Consider the following 19,923-nt stretch of genomic DNA (forward strand, 5'->3'; position numbering starts at 1 on the left):
GGGCATGATTGACATATCACATGTCCAATGAGATGATAAATAAACTAGTTTGCCCAATAAAAGGCGAAAGTTTGGCGGAAGGGGCGTAGCCTCGTTCTCAATTGTTTGAGGTGACCAACCGAATCGAGGAAGGGTGTGACGTCAAGGTTTGTTGTTGAAACGAGATACGTCTTGCTCAGGCGCATATCGCGGGCGGCGGAAGAGGACTGTCTTTGTCAAGGTGCGCCGTGTCCTCTTAGCCAATGAGAAAGGAGAACAGGCCTAGAGCCGGCCAACCGGAGCAGCGAATGAGGAAGAGCTAAAGGGACCCAATCAGTGGCAAGCGCAGGAGGCGAACCTGAGCTCTGATTGGCTACTGCAGCAGCGGTGGGGCTTGCCATTGGGTTACGAGGTTTTGAAGGTAGGCTTGGCGCGCGGCGCTGAGTGGCTGGTGTGAGTGTGGGCGGGGCCGGCGGTGCGGGTGACGCTGATGCCGACACAAGGAAGCGGCTCCGCGGCCCAGGCACTCGGCAGGCTCTGCGTGGGGCCTAGCGGCGCAGCGCAACGCAACGCAACGCAACGCAACGGGCCCTGCTGGGCTGGGAGCCGCGCCGCGGGCGGAGGGTTATTGGCGCGCTTGAGTCGTTGGCGTCGGCCCGGGCCCCGCCTCCTTCCCTGGCCCTCGCCCGGCGCTCCCTCCCGACCCTGCCCCTCCCCGGGCGGAGCTCGCGCCCTCGCCCTCTCCCTGTTGGCGGCGGCGCGGATGGCGGCGACGGCGGCGGCGGCCCCGGCTCTGTACGCCTGCACCAAGTGCAACCAGCGCTACCCCTTCGAGGAGCTCTCCCAGGGCCAGCAGCTCTGCAAGGTCCGCCGGGAGCCGGCCAGGCCAGGCGTGGGGCTGCTCACTGCTGTGGGAGGAGGGTGCGGGTCCCTCCCGCCCAGGGATGGGGGGAGGCGGGCGCGGCTGAGGCGGGGCAGATGGGTTGGAGGGGAAGCTGGGGCTGTGGGAGGGCTGAGGGAGAGAGAGGGGCAGGGCAGAGGGGAGGGGAAGGGAGCTGGGGGGAAGAGAGGGGCAGAGCAGAGGTGGGGGGGGAAGGGAGTGAGGGGAAGGGAGGGGCAGAGGCGAGGGGAGGGGATGGGAAGGGAGCTGGGGGGAAGAGAGGGGCAGAGGCGAGGGGAGGGGAAGGGAGCTGGGGGGCAGAGGGGAGGGGAAGGGAGCTGGGGGGAAGAGAGGGACAGAGGATTTCTCCATCACACCTACATGCTGCCTGCCTTGTCTGTAATGCTGAAGCTACACCTTGCTCAGGATGGCTACTGAGGATGCCCATTTGCGCTGGTGAATGGATGAGCCAACTTGAGCTCTCTCACTACTCTGCAGAACCAGTTAAATCCCAAAATCGGATTCTGCTCACGGGTCTTGCCTAGAGCTACAGCCTGAATGAGCCAGGGTACAGTGCTGTTTGGGGCTGTAACTAACTGGCCAGGGAGTAGGGTCACTTCTGGGCTACCGTTAAATACTAGCACTACACCAGTGTTGAGCTTTTAGTGACACTAATCCTCTCCTTAGCTCTACCTGGAAGATAATGATAGTGATGGTGGTGGGTTTTAAACATCTATCTTTGTAGAATACTTCAAAAACAATTCTCTATTTTATGATAAATTTAATAGCCACTTCACATTTTCTGCATTCTGCTTCATGTGAAAAAAGAGGTTTTGTTCTTTATTGTTAAATCTGTTGTTTGGGGCAGTTGCTACAAAGCTAGTCATGGAGAGCAAGTTATAAGCAAATGCTATGGCAGGTGTAATCTTTTTAAACCACCCTTGAGCATGAATATTTTGCATGGTGGATGTATAAAATAACCATATATAAAAGATATGTGAAAAAGTCAGGTGAGACTAACTTGTAACTTCATGGCTTTTTGCTTTGGTAAATAGTTACTGATGTTTTTATTCCAGGAATGTCGAATTGCACATCCCATTGTAAAATGTACTTACTGCAGATCAGAATTCCAACAAGAGAGGTATGTATGTGTTCTGAAGCTTTCAGGATGGAGTATTAAATTGGCACCAAACATTCCCTGCATGTCTGTGAATTTGGGATTTTAGCCATAAACACTGAGGCAGATTATCAATAACATCTTCAGAGAAAAACTGCATCTTACATCATGTGTTGCAATAATGCAAATAATTATCGATGAAAATATTAGGCTTTTTGAAGTGAGTTGCAGGAGTTGACATTAAACACAGCCACAATAACTTGGTTTCTGTAGTGCCTCAAATGTACTATATGAACACAAAAGAAGGTGGACTCCTTCCATATTTGGTTTGCTTTAACTAGCCATTGGGTGTAACTTACATTTGCATGCTTATTTTATGGTAACTGCGTATGGGAAAGAATTTGAAAGTTTGTACTTGTTAAATTCAACTTTGCAAAATCTTCTCTTTAGCAAAACTAACACAATATGCAAGAAATGTGCCCAAAACGTGAAGCAGTTTGGAACGGTGAGTTGGCAGATCATTGTCAAAAATACATACAAATGTCAATTGACCAACAAATGCAATATATGTTGCAAAGAGCAGCATGTATCTTGGTATTATAAGCTTACTTAGATGGTCACTAGTTAAGTTTGTAAAATATTTCAGTTTAGACACATTTTTTCTCTCACACATCCCTTCCTGAAAAATTAATCTTTTGGAATGAAACTTTCCGTGCTTACTCTCTGAACTAAGAAAAATCTTCTGGAAAGTTTAAGGAGAAGGTCTTCAGCTACCTGAGTTTTTTCCCCACTTATAAAAATGTGCGTACTTTTTTAAATTTTAAATTTGGTTTAGTTTGAAACTATTCTTCATTCAGGAGTAGTCCACAAACAAGTTTGATAGTTATGAATTGATTGAAAGTTGTTCATCCTACAAATGCAATAGAAATTTAAGGCTGTGTGCATTTTTATATACACAGCAAATCCCTGCATGTTTTCGAAAATGCTCATTTGACAAAGTATGCTGCTAGCTATCAGAAAGGTTTAGTGTTCCCTTGGTGTTTTTTAATGAGCGAGTGAAGGTAAAAATCTGGTTATGCAGCATGAAGGTTCCATGATTAACATAAGGGAAAAGTGAAGGTTCCAAAGGAATGTTGACTTCTCTATGCTGTCAAGTGTGCCGTCAAATTCTACGTGTGTGTAATGTGGTCCAATTAATGTTACTGTAGGAATGGTTTGTATCTCCTCACCTGTAGTTGTAACTTAGTGTTATGTTAGAAAGTTTTGCATATAATAGTTTAGTCCATGTTCATGAACAGTATGTACATTAAATTGCACTGTATGCTTTTAGAGAAGGCATTGTTGGTAATGCATAGCAATTTCTCTTGTGAACAGAAACACTTAAATCTTGTAAACTATGCCCTTAGAATAACACATTTTTACATGAGATTCAATTTACTGGACAAGTTCAGTGAAAAAATTACTGTCATGTAATCTACCCAGTCCTATGTAAACTTACTGGATAAAGTAGCATTTCTTTTGGAAGGTCTAAAGAATTGTAATACATCCCACCAGCCATAAAACAGGTGCACCAACACTTGGGGCAATACCTTATCAAAAAAAAGGAAACCAACTCAAAGCAAAATAAGGTCATCTATGAACTAGAAAGGAATTTTTTAGAAACTGATTAATTTTATTTCTAATTGCATGTGTTTATTAGCTTCATTTTCTAGTAAAGGTTAAACTCAATTAACTGACCTTTAGTTAGCTGAAAGTTTGTTTTACTCCCCACAGTTGCAAGAGCAGGCATTAGACCTGAAGCCTGTGCTTGCAGTGCTCCAAAGTTCTGCAGTGCTCAAGTCCCTTGGGTATTTGAAGGGTTTTCAATGTTCTGAGAAACCTTCAGAGAAGTGAAAATGATCTAATTATTCTTTTTTAGATTTAGGTAGATGATTTTCCGATAATTGAAAAAATATTTGACCTGGTAAATTGGAGGAGAAGGTAGCATCCAAAAATTGGTGCACTTCTTTCACAGAGCATGTAACCAACTTTGTTTGCAAAGCACTTTTTATTTTTGTCTTGGTTGAGCTAGCATCACTTTAAAACAAAAAATCTAGGGCCATTATTGGAGATAAAAACGGTAGGAAAATTTATGTTTAGAGCAAGAAGTTCTAAAGACTATTTTAGAAGCACAATTTTAAAAAATTGTGGTGCTAATTTGTTAAGCATTTTAAATGTATTAATTTCTAGTTCTCCATTATTTTTCAGCCCAAGCCTTGTCAGTACTGTAATATTATTGCAGCATTTATTGGCACAAAATGCCAGCGTTGCACAAACTCGGAAAAGAAATATGGACCACCTCAGACGTGTGAACAATGCAAGCAGCAGTGTGCTTTTGATCGCAAAGAGGAAGGAAGAAGAAAGGTATGCTTTGTTGTGGTGGTACTATAAAGGCTGGGTATGAAAATAGAAGATACAATTCTAAATATTTCCCTTTTAAAAAATAACGAGTTAATTTCTCAAATAGCAATGTAGTACAAAGGACATTGTGTTAGGCTTTCTAGCATAAAGATATCACATAGCATTTTGTATTAAGCTTTTGAATCATGGAGACTGGATGCATCTTTACTGATTTATTCTGGAATAAATTCTTTTTTTACAAACCCAAAAGTAATCTGACAATGGCAGTTGAGTAGTCTGGTTTAACTAAACTCCAGAATGGTGCTCTCAACAAGCGACTTTTTTCTCCGTCGTTGCTGCAGAAGAATTTACTTGGTGCATATTGCAGCTGGCCTAGGCAGTCTGATTCTGCCCTGGGTTAAGAAGATTTGAGTAGCTGCACAATGCCTAAACTAAAAATTTACTTAGATGTCAGGATTTTTCTCTCTCTTTTGTGGGTGGCAGCTGAGTGAGGGAGGCATATTTAGCATTTATCCAACATATGTAGTAGGCACGTTTAAAGGCAACTAAAATGCTAAAGAGGAGAAAAGTAGAAGATTCACGTTTCAGGAGAGTAATTTAACTAGAGAAAATGATGCAGTATATTGAGTTGACTTCATTAGTGTTTTTTACTATAGTAGGTAACTACTGGCCTTCATTACTATATGCCACAGTGTATCATTTTTTTTGAGGCAGAAGAATTGACTTACTGTGTATATTTCTAATTTTTATGTATATTAATATCCATATTCTGGAGTCCCAGTGGTGGTATTTGGTTGTGAAGGTTCATCAGAATTCTAACTAAATCAATTAAAACTGACTTGCACAAGGAAAATAGATGAAGTAAGAGAGTTTTTTCTCTTGAAAGTTAAAGTTGTTTTTCTCCTAGCACTAAGTACAATTGACCAGTTTTTGTGAACTATTTCCCAAAAGGTTGATGGGAAGTTATTGTGTTGGCTTTGCACGCTGTCCTACAAGAGAGTACTGCAGAAGACAAAGGAACAGAGGAAAAATCTAGGGTCTTCACATTCTAATTCGTCATCCTCGTCTCTTGCTGAGAAAGACCAGCATCATTCGAAACACCATCACCACCACCACCATCACCGTCACAGCAGTAGCCATCACAAGTAAGTACTCTGAAACTTTATGGAACTTGAAAAATCTTGCAACTTTTTTGTAACAGGATTAGTAGTGTAATGAAAGTGGCTGTTTACATTACTGAATTGAAAATGGGAATAACATTTTGTGAATTTATTCCGCAAATCCAGCAGTCTCAACATTGCTATGAGTGGAATGGACTAGAATTAACTTCTTAGAAAGAAAAACCTTTTGGCAGTCTAATTACCATCTGATGTTGAAACTGCCCATAAGTCTAAAAAAGAGATCTAGTTAATGCTAGTGGGGTTATTTACCTGAGGAGCAGATAAATTATATTATGGCACCATCCTCAGTCTAGAAAAAGTTCACCTCTGATTTTCCTCACTTATTATAGTAAATGTAAATCTTGCTAGACTATCCAGTGCAGACTGACAGTTTATCAGTGGGTGTCATGTCATAACAAAGCAATACTATTGTCATTTTAGTTGTTACTTTTTAACTTGCCACTCCAATCATGCTTCAAATTGTTCTGTCTCCCCATACAACTCTTCTGAGTGTTTGCAGCTGTCTGGCTGTGGCTTAATCAGTGTATCAACTTCTTTTGTCACATATCTCTAGTTTTCTCCACTTATAAACACCAGTTAATCTTAAGATTTGTACACACTAATGCTTACTTCAGTATAACTCAAGTCACACGGGTCTGGAAAAGCCACTCCCTGAAGCGACGTATGTTACACGGACTTAAGCGCGGGTATGGACAGTGCTATGTTAGCAGGAGAAGTTTTCCTGCTGACATAGCTACTGCAGCTTGGGGAGGTAGAGTAATTAACCTCTTCCGTTGGCATGGAGCATCTCCACTGGCAGCGCTACAGCGGTGCAGCTACATTGGTACAGCTGCGTCACTGTAGTGATTCTAGTGTACACTAGCCCTTAGTAGGCAGCTGTTTCCAAGAATTTAGAGTTTGTTTTATCATTCTCTTCAGAGGACACTGGTGTAAGAATCATACAGATTTTATCTGTAGACTTGAAATAGTTTTACTTTAGAACCTCTTTATAACTTTTTTTTTTGTATTTCTCAAATTGAACAATGAAAAATCATAGCTGGAGTGCATAGATTCTTATAATTAAGTCCACCCTAAACATTTCTATTATAAACTTCATTTTTCAATAGCTCAAAACATTCTCACTGTCGTCTTCTAGGCTGAAACTTTTACAGGTCTGGTCTAACCAAAGATGACTCTTTTTTTAAAAGCTTGAGGGAAAATTGGTTCAGCTGCTCTTGAAAATGAAGACCAGGGAGGGGAAATAAGATGCAGTTTTCCCATTATATCCATCAGTCAGAAGAAGAAAGTGACTTTTGGCAAGCAGATAATATTAGGGTGAAGAGGTGCCTTGCAATGTCAGGTGAAAATCCTTTTTGTTTTACCCAAGATATAATTGGTCAAATCTTATTTCATGAGAGCATGGCAATATCTAATAAATAAAACATTTTCAAATAACTTCCCCATATCTTAAAGAACTTTAGTGTGTATGCATGCATTTGCTTATACTTATTAAAATGCAAAATTCCAAACTTAAACAGAGTTAGTAGCTCCTCTGGACAGACACCCTCTTATGTAAGCCACTTCTGTGGTGCCCCATAACTGCCCCATCCAATTTTATTAATATTGTTGGTTGAGTAGTGGACATGGGGGTTTAAAGTGTGTAATGAATTAAATTGGGCTCTGCAGGAGCTCAGTTTCATCCAGTGTAGTCTTCTAAGTTGCATCATGGACATAAACATTTCACCTGTGGTTAGCTTACCTTGGAAATTAAGATACAACTTATACTTTTAAAAAAATGTTCTATTCAAAATTATCTAATATTAAAATAACGTGAAGTTTGCAGAAGTAGGGAAATACCAAAACCAAGGCTGAATTGTCAACCCTAACTCTGCTGGTTGTGCCTTATGATAACATGCAATAGTTTAAAGATTGTTTTCAAACTATCCTGGTCTTGCTGAAGAGCAATCCCAAATGTGCTTACTAGGTGCCTTCCTAACTAGCCATGTAATTACAAATGTATGAATTGATCTTCTCTATTTAAAAAAAAAATGTAGAGACTTTGTCAAGAGCTAGGTATTGTCTACTGTATAACACTTAGATATGGATGCATGCTTTTTCAGTTACAGATGGTGGTAACTGGAAGTTGACCTGTTGCTGAATATGTATTACTTACATGTATTTCAGAATCAGCAGTTTGAGTCCAGAGCAAGATCAGGGACTGTGGAAACAGAGGTAATTACACTGCCCATTTCTGAATATTTTAGCAAATGAATCTTTTATTCTTCATTTGAAAGGTAGGGTTTTTTTGTACTTGCATCTATGATTAGTCTTGAACAATCTGTGTGCATAAGAGTCATTTTATATGTAAATAGTAGTGGTGTTGGTCAGTTCTGCAGTATGACACCATCTGCTGCTTTTGATTTACGATGTTTGTTGTTTGTTTTCAGCCATAAATCCTCTGCAGCTATTCAGAATGAAACTCCAAAGAAAAAACCCAAACTGGAATCCAAGCCATCCAATGGAGATAGGTAAAGTTATATTTTACAGCTGAGATAATTGAACCAAGTAGAGCATTGGTTTGCTGCCAGTTGCTGTTTTTGCTTGGCAGATTAGAAAGGCCGAAAATCACACTTTCATCCTAATGAATCTTAGGATTTTATGGCTGAGTGTGGTCAGTCAGCTGAAATGTATTTTATCAGTAGAAAGCTGGCACTGTGTCCTGACCTTTTAGCTGCTTTGGGAAGAGGGAAGTAAAACTAGAGCATAAGACCATAGTTATCAAACAAAGAATATTCTCTGACACCAGTGATTTTTCAGAAGGACACAGGTTTGAATCTGGTGCTTTAAATTGATGTAGTATCTAGAAAAACTGTCTTTGGACCTACATGTGTGAGACTGAACAATTAATTCTGTCTCTGATCAACAGTTGGAATAAATGTAAAAAGAGGCTGCTTCACTTAAGAAGTATTTGACCCCCTCAAAGCTAATACTCAATTATATTTCTGCAGGTGTATGTAATGTGTGCCATTAGTAAGGTAATTTGCCAGTTGCATCCATTTCTGTCAGGTACATACTTTTTTTGCATTAGTCCTTAAGGATGTTTGTGGAATTGTTAATTAAGCAATTTGAACTTTGAAAAATGTGCTATTCTGTTGATGTTACAAGTAACAGGTTCTTTTTTTTTAAATTTTAGTAGCTCTATAAATCAATCAACAGATAGTGGAGGAACTGACAACTTTGTCCTCATAAGTCAGTTGAAAGAAGAAGTGATGTCACTCAAACGTCTTTTGCAGCAAAGAGATCAGACCATCTTGGAAAAAGACAAAAAGGTATGGTCTTATTAAGCAGTTATAGCCTTTATTAAATGTTTTCTTGTATCTTGTAGGCTTATGGAACTTGCAAACTTAATTGTGTTTGAACGTTAAAATGAATGCCAAATATTTCCATTTTGGGCCTAGAGATTACATTACTAAATTGTCCTTTTAAGAAAGTTAAGTAGCAGACTTAAACAGGTTGGCTGTATTTTAGCTGTAACACAGCTCTCCCTGAACTTAATGATTAGTGTGAAATGTATACAAGAGAATCCACCTTTCAGGCAGTTTACTGTCTTAAAAACAGCCCCAAATATTTTCATTTTGCTAAACCTTTATTAGAAGCCCATCTCTTAAGCAACTGACTTGTTGGTCGTTTTAAGGCAGTGTCCTAGGTGCTCTTGGGACTGCAATGTTAGGTTCTTGTATTGGTATATTGAATCTTTGAGACTAAACTATTTCATCTGAACCACTTTAGAATTCTGATAAAGTCCTTATCTAAAGCTATTCAGTGGCTACTGTAAAATGAATTGGGCAATCCAGTTCATAATACAAAAGCTACCATTACCTTTTCTGGTACCCTCTTCAGAGGGCAAGCATTAAGGGTCTGATCAAATTCCCATTGAAGTCAATGAGAGGTCTTAAGTCAGAATGGAAACTGAACTACCTTTTGACTCTTTAAATTTTGATCTGGATGAAACACATAAAAAGGGCAGTGTGAGGAAGCTTGTGCTCCTATTGTTTTGTCTAAAGTGGGAACACATTTGTGCCCTTTTTGCAAGCAAAACACTAAATTAAATTTTGTTGCTTGAGATAAGAACTCTGTTTTTTATATTCCGGAGTCATTGCTCTTTGTGCATCGTTCCTCCCTGCCTTACAACTTGAATTAAATAACTGTTTCACTGAAAGCAGATGCAGTACTTAATCTAGCTGGTTCCATTTGTTAACGTTCATGTTCGTATGTCCCCCTTTGATTTCACTTCATGTACTCTTAACTTGGTGGTGATTGAGCTCCAAGCATTTATCAGAACATTTATCTTTTAATTCTAAAATAGTGATTGTTGGTGCATTTAGCCCTTTTACTTATGCACTATAATCAAATAACTAAAAAGACCAGTTGTGTGTGTGTGTGTGTGTGTGTGTGTGTGTGTGTACACACGTACACAATCAGTTGTTTTAAAACAGTTCTTCACTGGTCTAACTTTCTCCAAAACTATCAAATACCCTCTTGGTGAGAATTGATGTTTTACTAATCATATTAGAACAGACAGTATGCAACTCAGAATCTGAATGATTGACAAGGCAGAGGACGATACTTTTCTTAGCAGCAGTGATTAGTCTAATGCTAAATTTTATTTGTCATTGAAGGTTGTAATTGCAAAATCCTTGTTTCAGAATTGTAAACTGAGCCATTGTAAATATGGCTATTCGTTACTTTAAGTTTAAAGAGCAGAGAATATGTTATAGAATATATTCCACTTTTGGAAACATAAGTTCACTTTCCTCTATGGAGGATTCTCACTCCTGGGTCTCTGCTCCTTAGTGCAAAATAGCTGGAACTTCCCAAGTTCTAGATTAGCAGGTAGAAGTACAAGCAGTCTCAGCTAGTAGTGGTATAATATCCCATGCCTTAACCACTATTCTCAGAACCTTCCAGTTTCTTTTTTACCTTGATCAGTGAAAGAGCTCTCCACAGGAGCTGCACCTCTTCAACTCTTGAACACTCAGTACCTAACCTGTTATGAATATATTTTTCGGTCTTCAAATTTTTTCTGACCCTGCAACCTCTGTTTTTTTAGGAGCATTGATCAGGTTGCTGGCCTCTGGGGATCTTGGAGAAACTTCCTTTGATAACCTGAGTTTTTGTTTTGGCAACTTGTGCTTCAGCTCCAGTTCCTTAGTATTACTATTGTTAGAATCTTTTTCTTGTTATCTCAGAGTTCTCTGAACTTCAAAGCTTTTTCAGGTATTAATTGTTCTTTCAGAATAACATCCATTTCCTCAGCACCTAGGTGGGAAGGAAGACCACTCAGACCTCCATACAATATCTATATGGCTGCAAGGTCCATTACAAATGATCACAATCACCGAATCCTCAGCCTGGGAATTAATCATTAAAAATAGTGGGACAATATGTGCAGGGCCTTCAAGATGTTTGTCCTGTTCACCCAAGCACTATGGGAAATTCCTTTAAGCCCTCCTGAAGGCACTCTCCAGAGACTCCTATAAGTCCAGCATGTGGCCAGCCTGGTATGCTCTGAAGGAAAAAAGTTGACATACAAGCCTTAATCACCCTCTGACCATGGATTCCATGCCTGCAGTGCCCATGTCTATGCAGACCTTGTTTCCCTCTAAGATGAGCAAACTAGTTCCTCTGGGGGGAAAGAATCCTGCTTCACCTCATCCAAATCCAAGGATTCTACTACAGATTAAGGTCTCAATGCTTGATGTCTATGGTGCTGACTTCTGTCACATCAGACAAGGAATTTTATTTCTGGACAAATAGTTAGCAAGAGGCACTAGAAGAGAGCCACCTGCCTTCTAGCTCATTACTGCCAAAGATCCTGGGCAGCTTCACATTGGTTCAGGACAGGGAAGACTGCTTTGGGGAACCTCGGGGGTGTGTGCAGAGCCTAGCCATGTCTCTCCTGGTGATTTCCTGCAGTGTAGTGCTGTCACTACTGCTTGTCTCTGATCCTTCATCAAGATAAGCCTGAGTTAGATGCCTGTACCCCAGGATTGGCTCCTTCAACGCACAAAGTACTGGCCTTTAATACCAGTACACAAACCCCACAGCTCCTTTGCTGAGGGTCTGGGCACAGCCATTGTTGATGCCTTTTGAGATAGTTAATGCTCCAAGGTGCCCCTTTGGCTCACTACCCTGCTGCCTTAGTAGAACCATGATGGTGGTTAGGGATACGTCTGCCTCTTAGATGCGGAACAGATGAACTGAAAAAGTAACAGGACATGCTTTATAAGGATTAACTTTCTCTAATGTATGAAGTTGGTGGGACTAACACCAGTCCAGGAATTTACAAAGGCCACAATTAGTACATACCTGGACCAAGAGCTTCCATCCAGTAGGGTGACCATGCTCTGCACCCTATTTTGGACCACTAGTCAAAGGGGTGTCAGACAACTCACACCATTTCTTTAGCTTCAAAGATTGCTGAAAAGTACGTACTGCCCTGGACTCTACCAGCAATGTCTCCCATCCCACTGAAAAGCTTGGTGGTCAAGACAACCATGGCTAGAGGAGATACCAGACAGTTATCCATCACATCATTGGGCCATGAAGGCCTGGCAGTTTCTGGCCTATTAAACACTAGGGAAGAGAATGAGTGTAGTCCACAGGACAGATACCAGGAACTCAAAGATGGTGGATAGAGATGTGGGGATGAGCCAGTACTGGATGCAGGTGTTCTTTTAGATGCAAGTGATGAGGTACCGAGAGCTGCTGCCTCAAGAACAGATGGTTTGAGATTTTCTTGCCTGCAGGTATCTGGGTTTCACAAGGAGATTTAGAAAAATATCTATTCTAAGAATACTGTATAGCTGGTATGTATGAAGAGGAGGAATTACTTTTAATTATGTATCCCCGAAGATGTCATCTTGCAAGATTTTCACTTTCCTATCTCCATTCAGAGTTTGGAGGGGAATCTTTGTAAGGTGACTGCTTTCTCAATCATTTTATAGCTGGCTTATTTGTCTGTAGAAGGCATCACTTCCTGATAAATCAATCTTGACTAGAAATGTCCAAGTGCATCACTAAAGGTCTAAGATGGCTTATGCTTCCGCTCCCTGTCTTTGGAGATCAGTACACCTCTGCAGTACTTATTTGTGCCTGTTTCATGCAGACCCAGGAGCCAAGAAACCTGTAAGCTAGTCTTCAGAGGAGAATTAAGATTAGTAACTTTCCTATATAAACGTCACTTGTGATTTAATTCTCCTATCAGTGTAGTGTTTGCAGTGGCAATTATAGATCTCTTGGAATTTACACTAAGTTTAGGAGTGAGATGTAATAGACTTATTCTTCAGAATCATTTTATGATGTCTCTAGATATTTGCCTTGTAAATTACAGCATTATACTAATTAATTATTACAAAAGATCTATCATACTGGGTTGGACCATAGTCCATCTTGGCCAGTATCCTGTATCCAACAATGGCCTGTACTAGGGCTTCAGGGGGAGTATATTAAACAGAGCTGTTATGCAGTGATTCACCTGTGTTCCACTCCGGCTTCTGGTAGTCAGAGGTTGAGGGTTGCCCTGAGCATGGGGTTGTGTCTCTGACCATCTTGGCTAATAGCCATTCATGGACCTACCTCCATGAGCTTATTCAGTTCTTTTTTGAACCCAGTCATGCTTTTGGCCATCACAACGATTTCCATAGGTTAGTTGCGCATGGTGTGAAAAAATACTTCCTCTTGTTTGTGTTAAATCTGCTGCCTATTCATTTAATTGGGTGACCCTGGCTTTTTATATTTTGTGACAGAGTAAATAACACTTCTCCATTCACTTTTCTACACCATTCTTGATTTTTATAGACTTAGTCATCTCTTTACTAAGATGAACTGTCTTAATCTTTTTAGTCTCTCCTTGTATGGAAACCATTCCATACCCTTGGTCATCTTTGTTGCCCTTCTTTGAACCTTTTTCAGTTGCACTATGTCCATTTTTGAGATGGGATGACCAGAACTGGATAGAATATTCAAGATGTGGGTGCACCATGGATTTATATAGTGGCATTATGATCTTTTCTCTTATCTATCTCTTTCCTAGTAGTTCCTAACATATTGTTAGCCTTTTTTGACTGCTGCTGGGCATTGAGCGGAAGTTTTCGGAGAGCTAGCCACAATAACTCCAAGATCTTTCTTGGGTGGCAACAGGTAATGTAGAACCCATCATTGTATATGTATGGTAGGGACTATTTTTTTTTCTAGTATGCATTATTTTTCACGAAGCAGTGTCAAATTTTATCTGCTGTTTTGTGAAATTCCTCTAACTTTTTGCAGTCTGCGTTGAACTTATTGTCTTGAAGAATTTGGTGTCATCTGCTAACTTAGCCACTTCACTGATTATCCTTTTTCCAGATCATTAATGAATGTGTTGAACAGCATAGGTCCCAGTACAGATCGTGGGGGATGTCACTGTTCCCGTCCATTGTGAAAACTGACTCTTTATTCCTACCCTGTTTCCCGTCCTTCAACCACTTATTGACACACGAGAGGACCCCTTCCCTCTTAACTCATGGCTACTTAGTTTCCTGGAGAGCCTTTGGTGAGGGACCTTGTCAGAAGTTTTCTGAAAATCCAGGTACGCTGTATCAACTGGCTCACCCTTATCCACATGCTTGTTGACTCCCTCAAAGAATTCTAATAGATTGGCATGATTTCCCTTTACAAAAGCCAGGTTGATTCTTCCCCAACAAATCCTATCTATGTCTGATGATTCTGTTCTTCATTATAGTTTCTACCAATTTGCCTGGTACTGAAGTTAAGCTGGCTGACGTGTAATTGACAGGATCTGCTCTGGAGCCCTTTTAAAAAAATTGGTATTACAGTAGCTTCCTTCCAGTCATCTGGGACAGAGGTTGATTTCAGTGACAGGTTGCATACAACAGTTGTTAGCTTTCCAATTTCATAGTTGAGTTCCTTCAGAACTCTTTAGTGAATACCACCTGATCCTGGTGACTTACAACTATTTAATTTACTGAGTTTATTCTAAAACCTCTTTTATAGACCTAATATCACTTTCCCCCTTAGTCATCTCTTTTCCAAGCTGAAAAGTCCCAGTCTTATTAATCTCTCCTCATCTGGAAGCTTTTCCATACCCCTAATCATTTTAATTGCTCTTTTCTATACCTTTTCCAATTCTAATATCTTTTTGGAGATGGGGTGTCCAGATCTGCACACACTATTCAAGATGTTGGCGTACCATGGATTTATAAAGGGGGAATATATTTTGTCTTATCTTTTCTTTCCTAATGATTCCCAACATTCTGTTAGCTTTTTTGACTGCCGCTGCACCCTTGAGTAGATGTGTTCAGAGAAATATCCACAATGACTTCAAGATCTTTCTTGAGTGGTAACAGCTAATTTAGACCCCTTCATTTTCTACGTATGATTAGGATTATGTTTTCCAATGTGCATTACTTTGCATTGATCAACATTGAATTTCATCTGCCATATTCTTGCCCAATCTTCCAGTTTTGTGAGATCTCTTTGTAACTTCGCAGTCTGCTTTGGACTTAGCTAACTTGAGTACTTTTGTATAATCTGCAAATTTGCCACTTCACTGTTTACCCCTCTTTTCCAGATCGTTTATGAATATGTTGAACAGTACAGGTCCCAGTACAGCCCCCTGAGAGACACCACTGTTTACCTCTCTCTATTCTGAAAACTGACTATTTATTCCTACCCTTTGTTTCCTGTCTTTTTAACCAGTTTCTGATTCAGGAGAGGACCTTTCCTCTTATCCCAGGACCACTTACTTTGCTTAGGAGCCTTTGGTGAAGGACCTTGTCAAAGGCTTTCTGAAAATCTAAGTACACTTTATCCACTGGATCACCCTTGTACGCATGCTTTTTGACCCCCTCAAAGAATTCTAGTAGATTGGTGAGGTATGAGTTCCCTTTACAAAAACCATGTTGACTCTTCCCCCAACAAAACATATTCATCTTTGTATCGGACAGTTCTGTTCTTTACTATAGTAAAGCAGGAAAAGAAGAAAGTAGTCAGTGCCCCTGTGAGACTATTTAGCAGGTCAGCATGTCTCAAAAATCTTGTGTTATAGATCTAAGAGTTAGTTTAAAAATATATATGAGATAGCGTTCCAAATATCCTCATAGAAGTTGCTTTTCTTAGTTGACAGAGTTGAAGGCAGACTTTCAGTACCAGGAGTCTAATTTAAGGACAAAAATGAACAGTATGGAAAAAGCTCACAAGGAAACAGTGGAACAACTGCAGGTAAATATTTAAAAATAGTTTTAAATAGAATGAGTGTAAAATATTTTGGATATTTGATTTGAGAAATGAAATAGTTTAACTGTTGTGTACTGTCATCCTTGCATCAGAGTTAGCAGCCATTGAAATGGATGTGTCAGTTTCCCCCTCTGAGCTGTGTCAGGCTCTCTGCACACTCAGGCAGATGTCACTGCATGAGTTATGCTTGCATTATCTTCAAAGTTTTCTTTTCAAATGTAACTGCTAGAGAGAGACCTTTTTTAAGCAATTGAAGCACATTCCCACCTCCAGGTAGTTCCTCATTCCCCCCATTCTCAAGGCACATACCTCATATCTCAAACACTGGTTTACCTATTTATCTGATGTAATGACCTAGCATAACTGCACAAATGTATAGCTGTGCAAGAGGCTATTCATTACAATGATGTAATTCACATTGAAAGTACAACTGTTTAAGCAGCAGGAAAACCTGAATCAATTGATTTATAAATTTCAGAATGAACAAAAATATCTTTCTACAATGCATTAAACTAGATATATTGATTTTTGCAAATCAGTGCGAGGGATTTGGCTTTATATCTTCCTTTATAAAACTAGTGGAAGATGTGCAGCTTAAATGCCTATGCCGTGCCATTATGTTGATCTGTTCTCAGGAATAGAAGTTTTACGTGGGGTGGCTTTCTAACTTCCGCAAGACATTTGTGCATGGCACTATTGAATAATTGCTCCTTCCTATTCAATAAGTTTCTTGGTATCTTACTGCAGTGTGCCACTGATGGATATAATACTGGAATTAAAAGTAACTATTAGGATTTTTCAAGTGTGTCTCTTTTGTTTAAACATAACAAAAAATGTTTCTATAAATCTTTCTTTTTACCTGTATTACAGGCCAAAAACAGAGAACTACTCAAACAGGTTGCAGCATTATCAAAGGGTAAAAAGTTTGATAAAAGTGGGAGCATACTAACATCTCCATGAGGAACTGGTTACCCACATGAAGATTACTACTCAATGTAAATTTGAGTAATTCTGTGAAGCCCTTATAATCCTGTGTAGTGGAAAAATATTTTTGCACACAAGATTAGTTGGCATGTTTCCTACACATTTTTATAACTAATATGCAGCTTTTTAGTTAAACTGTTCAGACAAAGTTTCATCTTCAACTGGCTTGAAGAAATTTTTTTATTTCTTTTTTTTTTTTATATTGGGGACTTTTTTGCCAGCAATAGTATTAAACAATTGCAGAAGGGTAATACAGCAGTTCTCTCTTTAAAACACATCATGCAATAACAAAATAGATGTACCTTCTACAGAGTTCAAAGCAGCAAATGAATTCGTTAAATTATGCTAACTTCAGCCAAAAGTTCAGTTTCAAGTTTATAAATCTGCAAGGACAACTCTTTTGTAATAGGAATATGGACACTGGGTTCTGGCAACTGTTCTTTTGCTTTGTATCAGAATATAGTACATTTAGGATGGAAATCATGGTGCTCTTAAATGAAACTCAAAAGATGTATACATATGTGTAAATACAATTGTAACAGTTATATTCTTAGTGATAACAAGTGAGTAACTAGTGTTTTACATTCTTGTGATAGGAATTTATTGAAAGATTATCTATTGTACATTACCAGAGGCAAAATGTGGTTTTTTGTAAGATTTACTGTAGATTTTTTTCTTGCAAGTGCCTTTCTCCAACGGTTTATTTATAGGAATGTTGGTATTTTGTACATAATGTTTGTTTTAAAACCATGTTGTTTAATAAATGTTTGTGTATATATAAATGTGTGTACAAAAACAAAGATCAAAGTTGCTAGTGCAGTGCTTGAAGCAGCATTAAGAACTAGCTAATTGATGGACAGTGTGTATTGGTTTTTAACCTTATTAGATTGCATCTGTGTAGTGTGTTGGATTTGGTTAGTGCTTATTATGCCAAACACTTCCTGAATAAACAATTTGTATGTTTTTTGCCACACACAAAGCACTGATGTCTAGTATCTTTTCCTCTGTTTGCCCAGTGCTAACTTTTTTTTAATTTCATAGCAAGCATTGTACTCCCAATGTTATATCCTGAATTAGCAACATAGTTAATACTCACTACTTTATTTTTAAAACTTGCATATTCAGTTTGGCTTGGTTTTAAATGTACTTAGTTGTAACTTATGGTCACTTTTAAAAAATTGAGTAACTAGATTGACACGTACTTAGTTTAGTAAAGATACACATTGAAAAACAGTAGCCAAAACTGTAATGGTCATTAAGTAAAGAAAGGGAATGGATGTAGCATCAAATGAAAGCTTATTGTTCAACCCCTTGAATGGAATCTTCTGTTTCTACATTCAATTAGTTTAGTTTTAGTTCTGCTCCTAATGGACAACAGTACAAGTGTCTTAATAGGACAAAACATAACTTCATGTAAATGGAGTTAATCTGTTCAGAAAAGCAAGTTCTAAACCAGCATAACTTGGAATGGTCTTTTGTCAGATGGTAGCCCTAGTTTACCTGTCGATGTTGATTTGGTAACATTGGAACTGCTTGCACTTCAGCTAGCTTATTGTTTGTGACTTTTTGCTACTTGGAGGACTAGACTCCAAAGTCTATCCACCCAGATGCTACTGAACTCTGAACAATTTCAGTAGTTTAGACAAGATTTAGTCTAATGAATAATTTGGGAAAATCAAGCTAACTTGTTTCCTACAGGGAAGAGATATTTGATTTTTTTTTTTTTTTTTTGTGTACATGAAAATCAACTTTGTAAGTTTATAAATACTGTTCTTTAAACTTACTAATACAGGTAGGATAGAAAATGCTGCTGCTATCCTTTAGGGATGTTAGGGTATTGAGAGAGGAGTTTTTTTTTTTTTTTTTTTGTTTTTTTTTTTTGTTGTTTAATTAGTTTTTCTGACTTACGTTAGTTCAGAATAATATTTCGATACTGTGGTTTTTTTCCAGTTTAATGGCCACCAATCTGTGGTGCATTTGGTTTTAAAAACAAATTCAGAACTGTGCACATCAATTTGATGAATTATCCCATTAAGTGATTCTTATTCAAACCTGCTTGAACTGCAATATTTATTTTTAACGTGACATTGAAGCTCAATATTATAAATACTTGAGCTTTATATAGAACCCAGTGCTAAAAACATGTAGGGGCTTAACCGTATTTAGGTCTAATTTAAATACCTGATCTCTTTATTCCATAACTGAACTTTTAACTTTAATTTTTAAAGTTTGTAAACCAGCAAATTGAATGAGAGTCCTGATGAATTCTATCCTGCAGCTGTAGAGTAGTGACATAATGAACTGATGTTCTTTTAATGTCAATCTGCAAGGAGATATGTTGTACTGTAATGTGCTTTTTAGCCTGTTTTCAGCTGTCAATTAGCATTGACAGGTGATGGCCACTTTGGCTCAAATTATTTATGTATTTTAAGTCTGTGAATATTGCAGTCCCTTTTTAGATAGTACGTCTAAATATGCATTCTGCAGTGAAGCTATTTAGCTGTCCACATGTATAGACTATTGAAATACTGTATTGACACACATCTGACTATTGACATTTTGTACTTTTTTCTAAATCCAATATTTCACAATAAAAGCTTGTCAAAACATTTACCTGTCCATTTTATATTATTTAGAAAGTTGTAATTTGTTTTAAACATATGTTGTGCCAAACATTAACCAGAATTCAGCGTCAGTCCCACTTTGGAGGGCTCATGAAGGATCTATTCAAAGAACTAAGCAGCCACAGAAATTACATACATGGAGCATTCGTCAAATTGCAACAAGTGATAGTTTTGGAATAATTTACCTACTTTAGTGACACAATGCTAAATTATTTCTGTCCTCCATGTTATAATGTACAGAGTGATAAAGCATGGAACTTCTTCAGGGGAGTGACTACACATGTACCTCAACATACATAGGCTGGTCTAGACTTAAAACTTAGGTCAACTTAACTATATCGCTCAGAGCTGTGAAAATTTTTGCACCCTGTGTGTGTAGTTAAGTTAATCTAACCCCCATGTAGCTATGTTGACAGAAGAATTCTTCCCTCAATCTAGCTACTCTCTCTCGAGGGGGTGGATTTACCACAGCAATGGGAAAAA

At 38.8% G+C, this 19,923-nt stretch overlaps 1 protein-coding gene across 1 annotated transcript; it reads left to right on the forward strand.

Annotated features, from left to right (window-relative positions):
• Positions 1 to 550: 550 nt before the first annotated feature.
• FAM76B (family with sequence similarity 76 member B) lies at positions 551 to 19,425 on the forward strand. The gene is made up of 10 exons (XM_067568044.1): positions 551 to 844; positions 1,936 to 2,000; positions 2,427 to 2,481; positions 4,224 to 4,379; positions 5,328 to 5,521; positions 7,721 to 7,768; positions 7,984 to 8,064; positions 8,730 to 8,865; positions 15,716 to 15,817; positions 16,703 to 19,425. Exons 1-10 carry the CDS (start codon positions 743 to 745, stop codon positions 16,790 to 16,792), a joined length of 1,029 nt encoding a protein of 342 aa, XP_067424145.1. The 5' UTR covers positions 551 to 742; the 3' UTR covers positions 16,793 to 19,425.
• The last annotated feature ends 498 nt before the right edge of the window (positions 19,426 to 19,923 follow it).

The sequence above is a fragment of the Emydura macquarii genome, unplaced genomic scaffold, assembly GCF_026122565.2.
Source record: "Emydura macquarii macquarii isolate MOO-44397 ecotype Brisbane River unplaced genomic scaffold, CSIRO-AGI_Emac_v2 contig_318, whole genome shotgun sequence".
In the NCBI taxonomy this organism is placed as follows: Eukaryota; Metazoa; Chordata; order Testudines; family Chelidae; genus Emydura; species Emydura macquarii.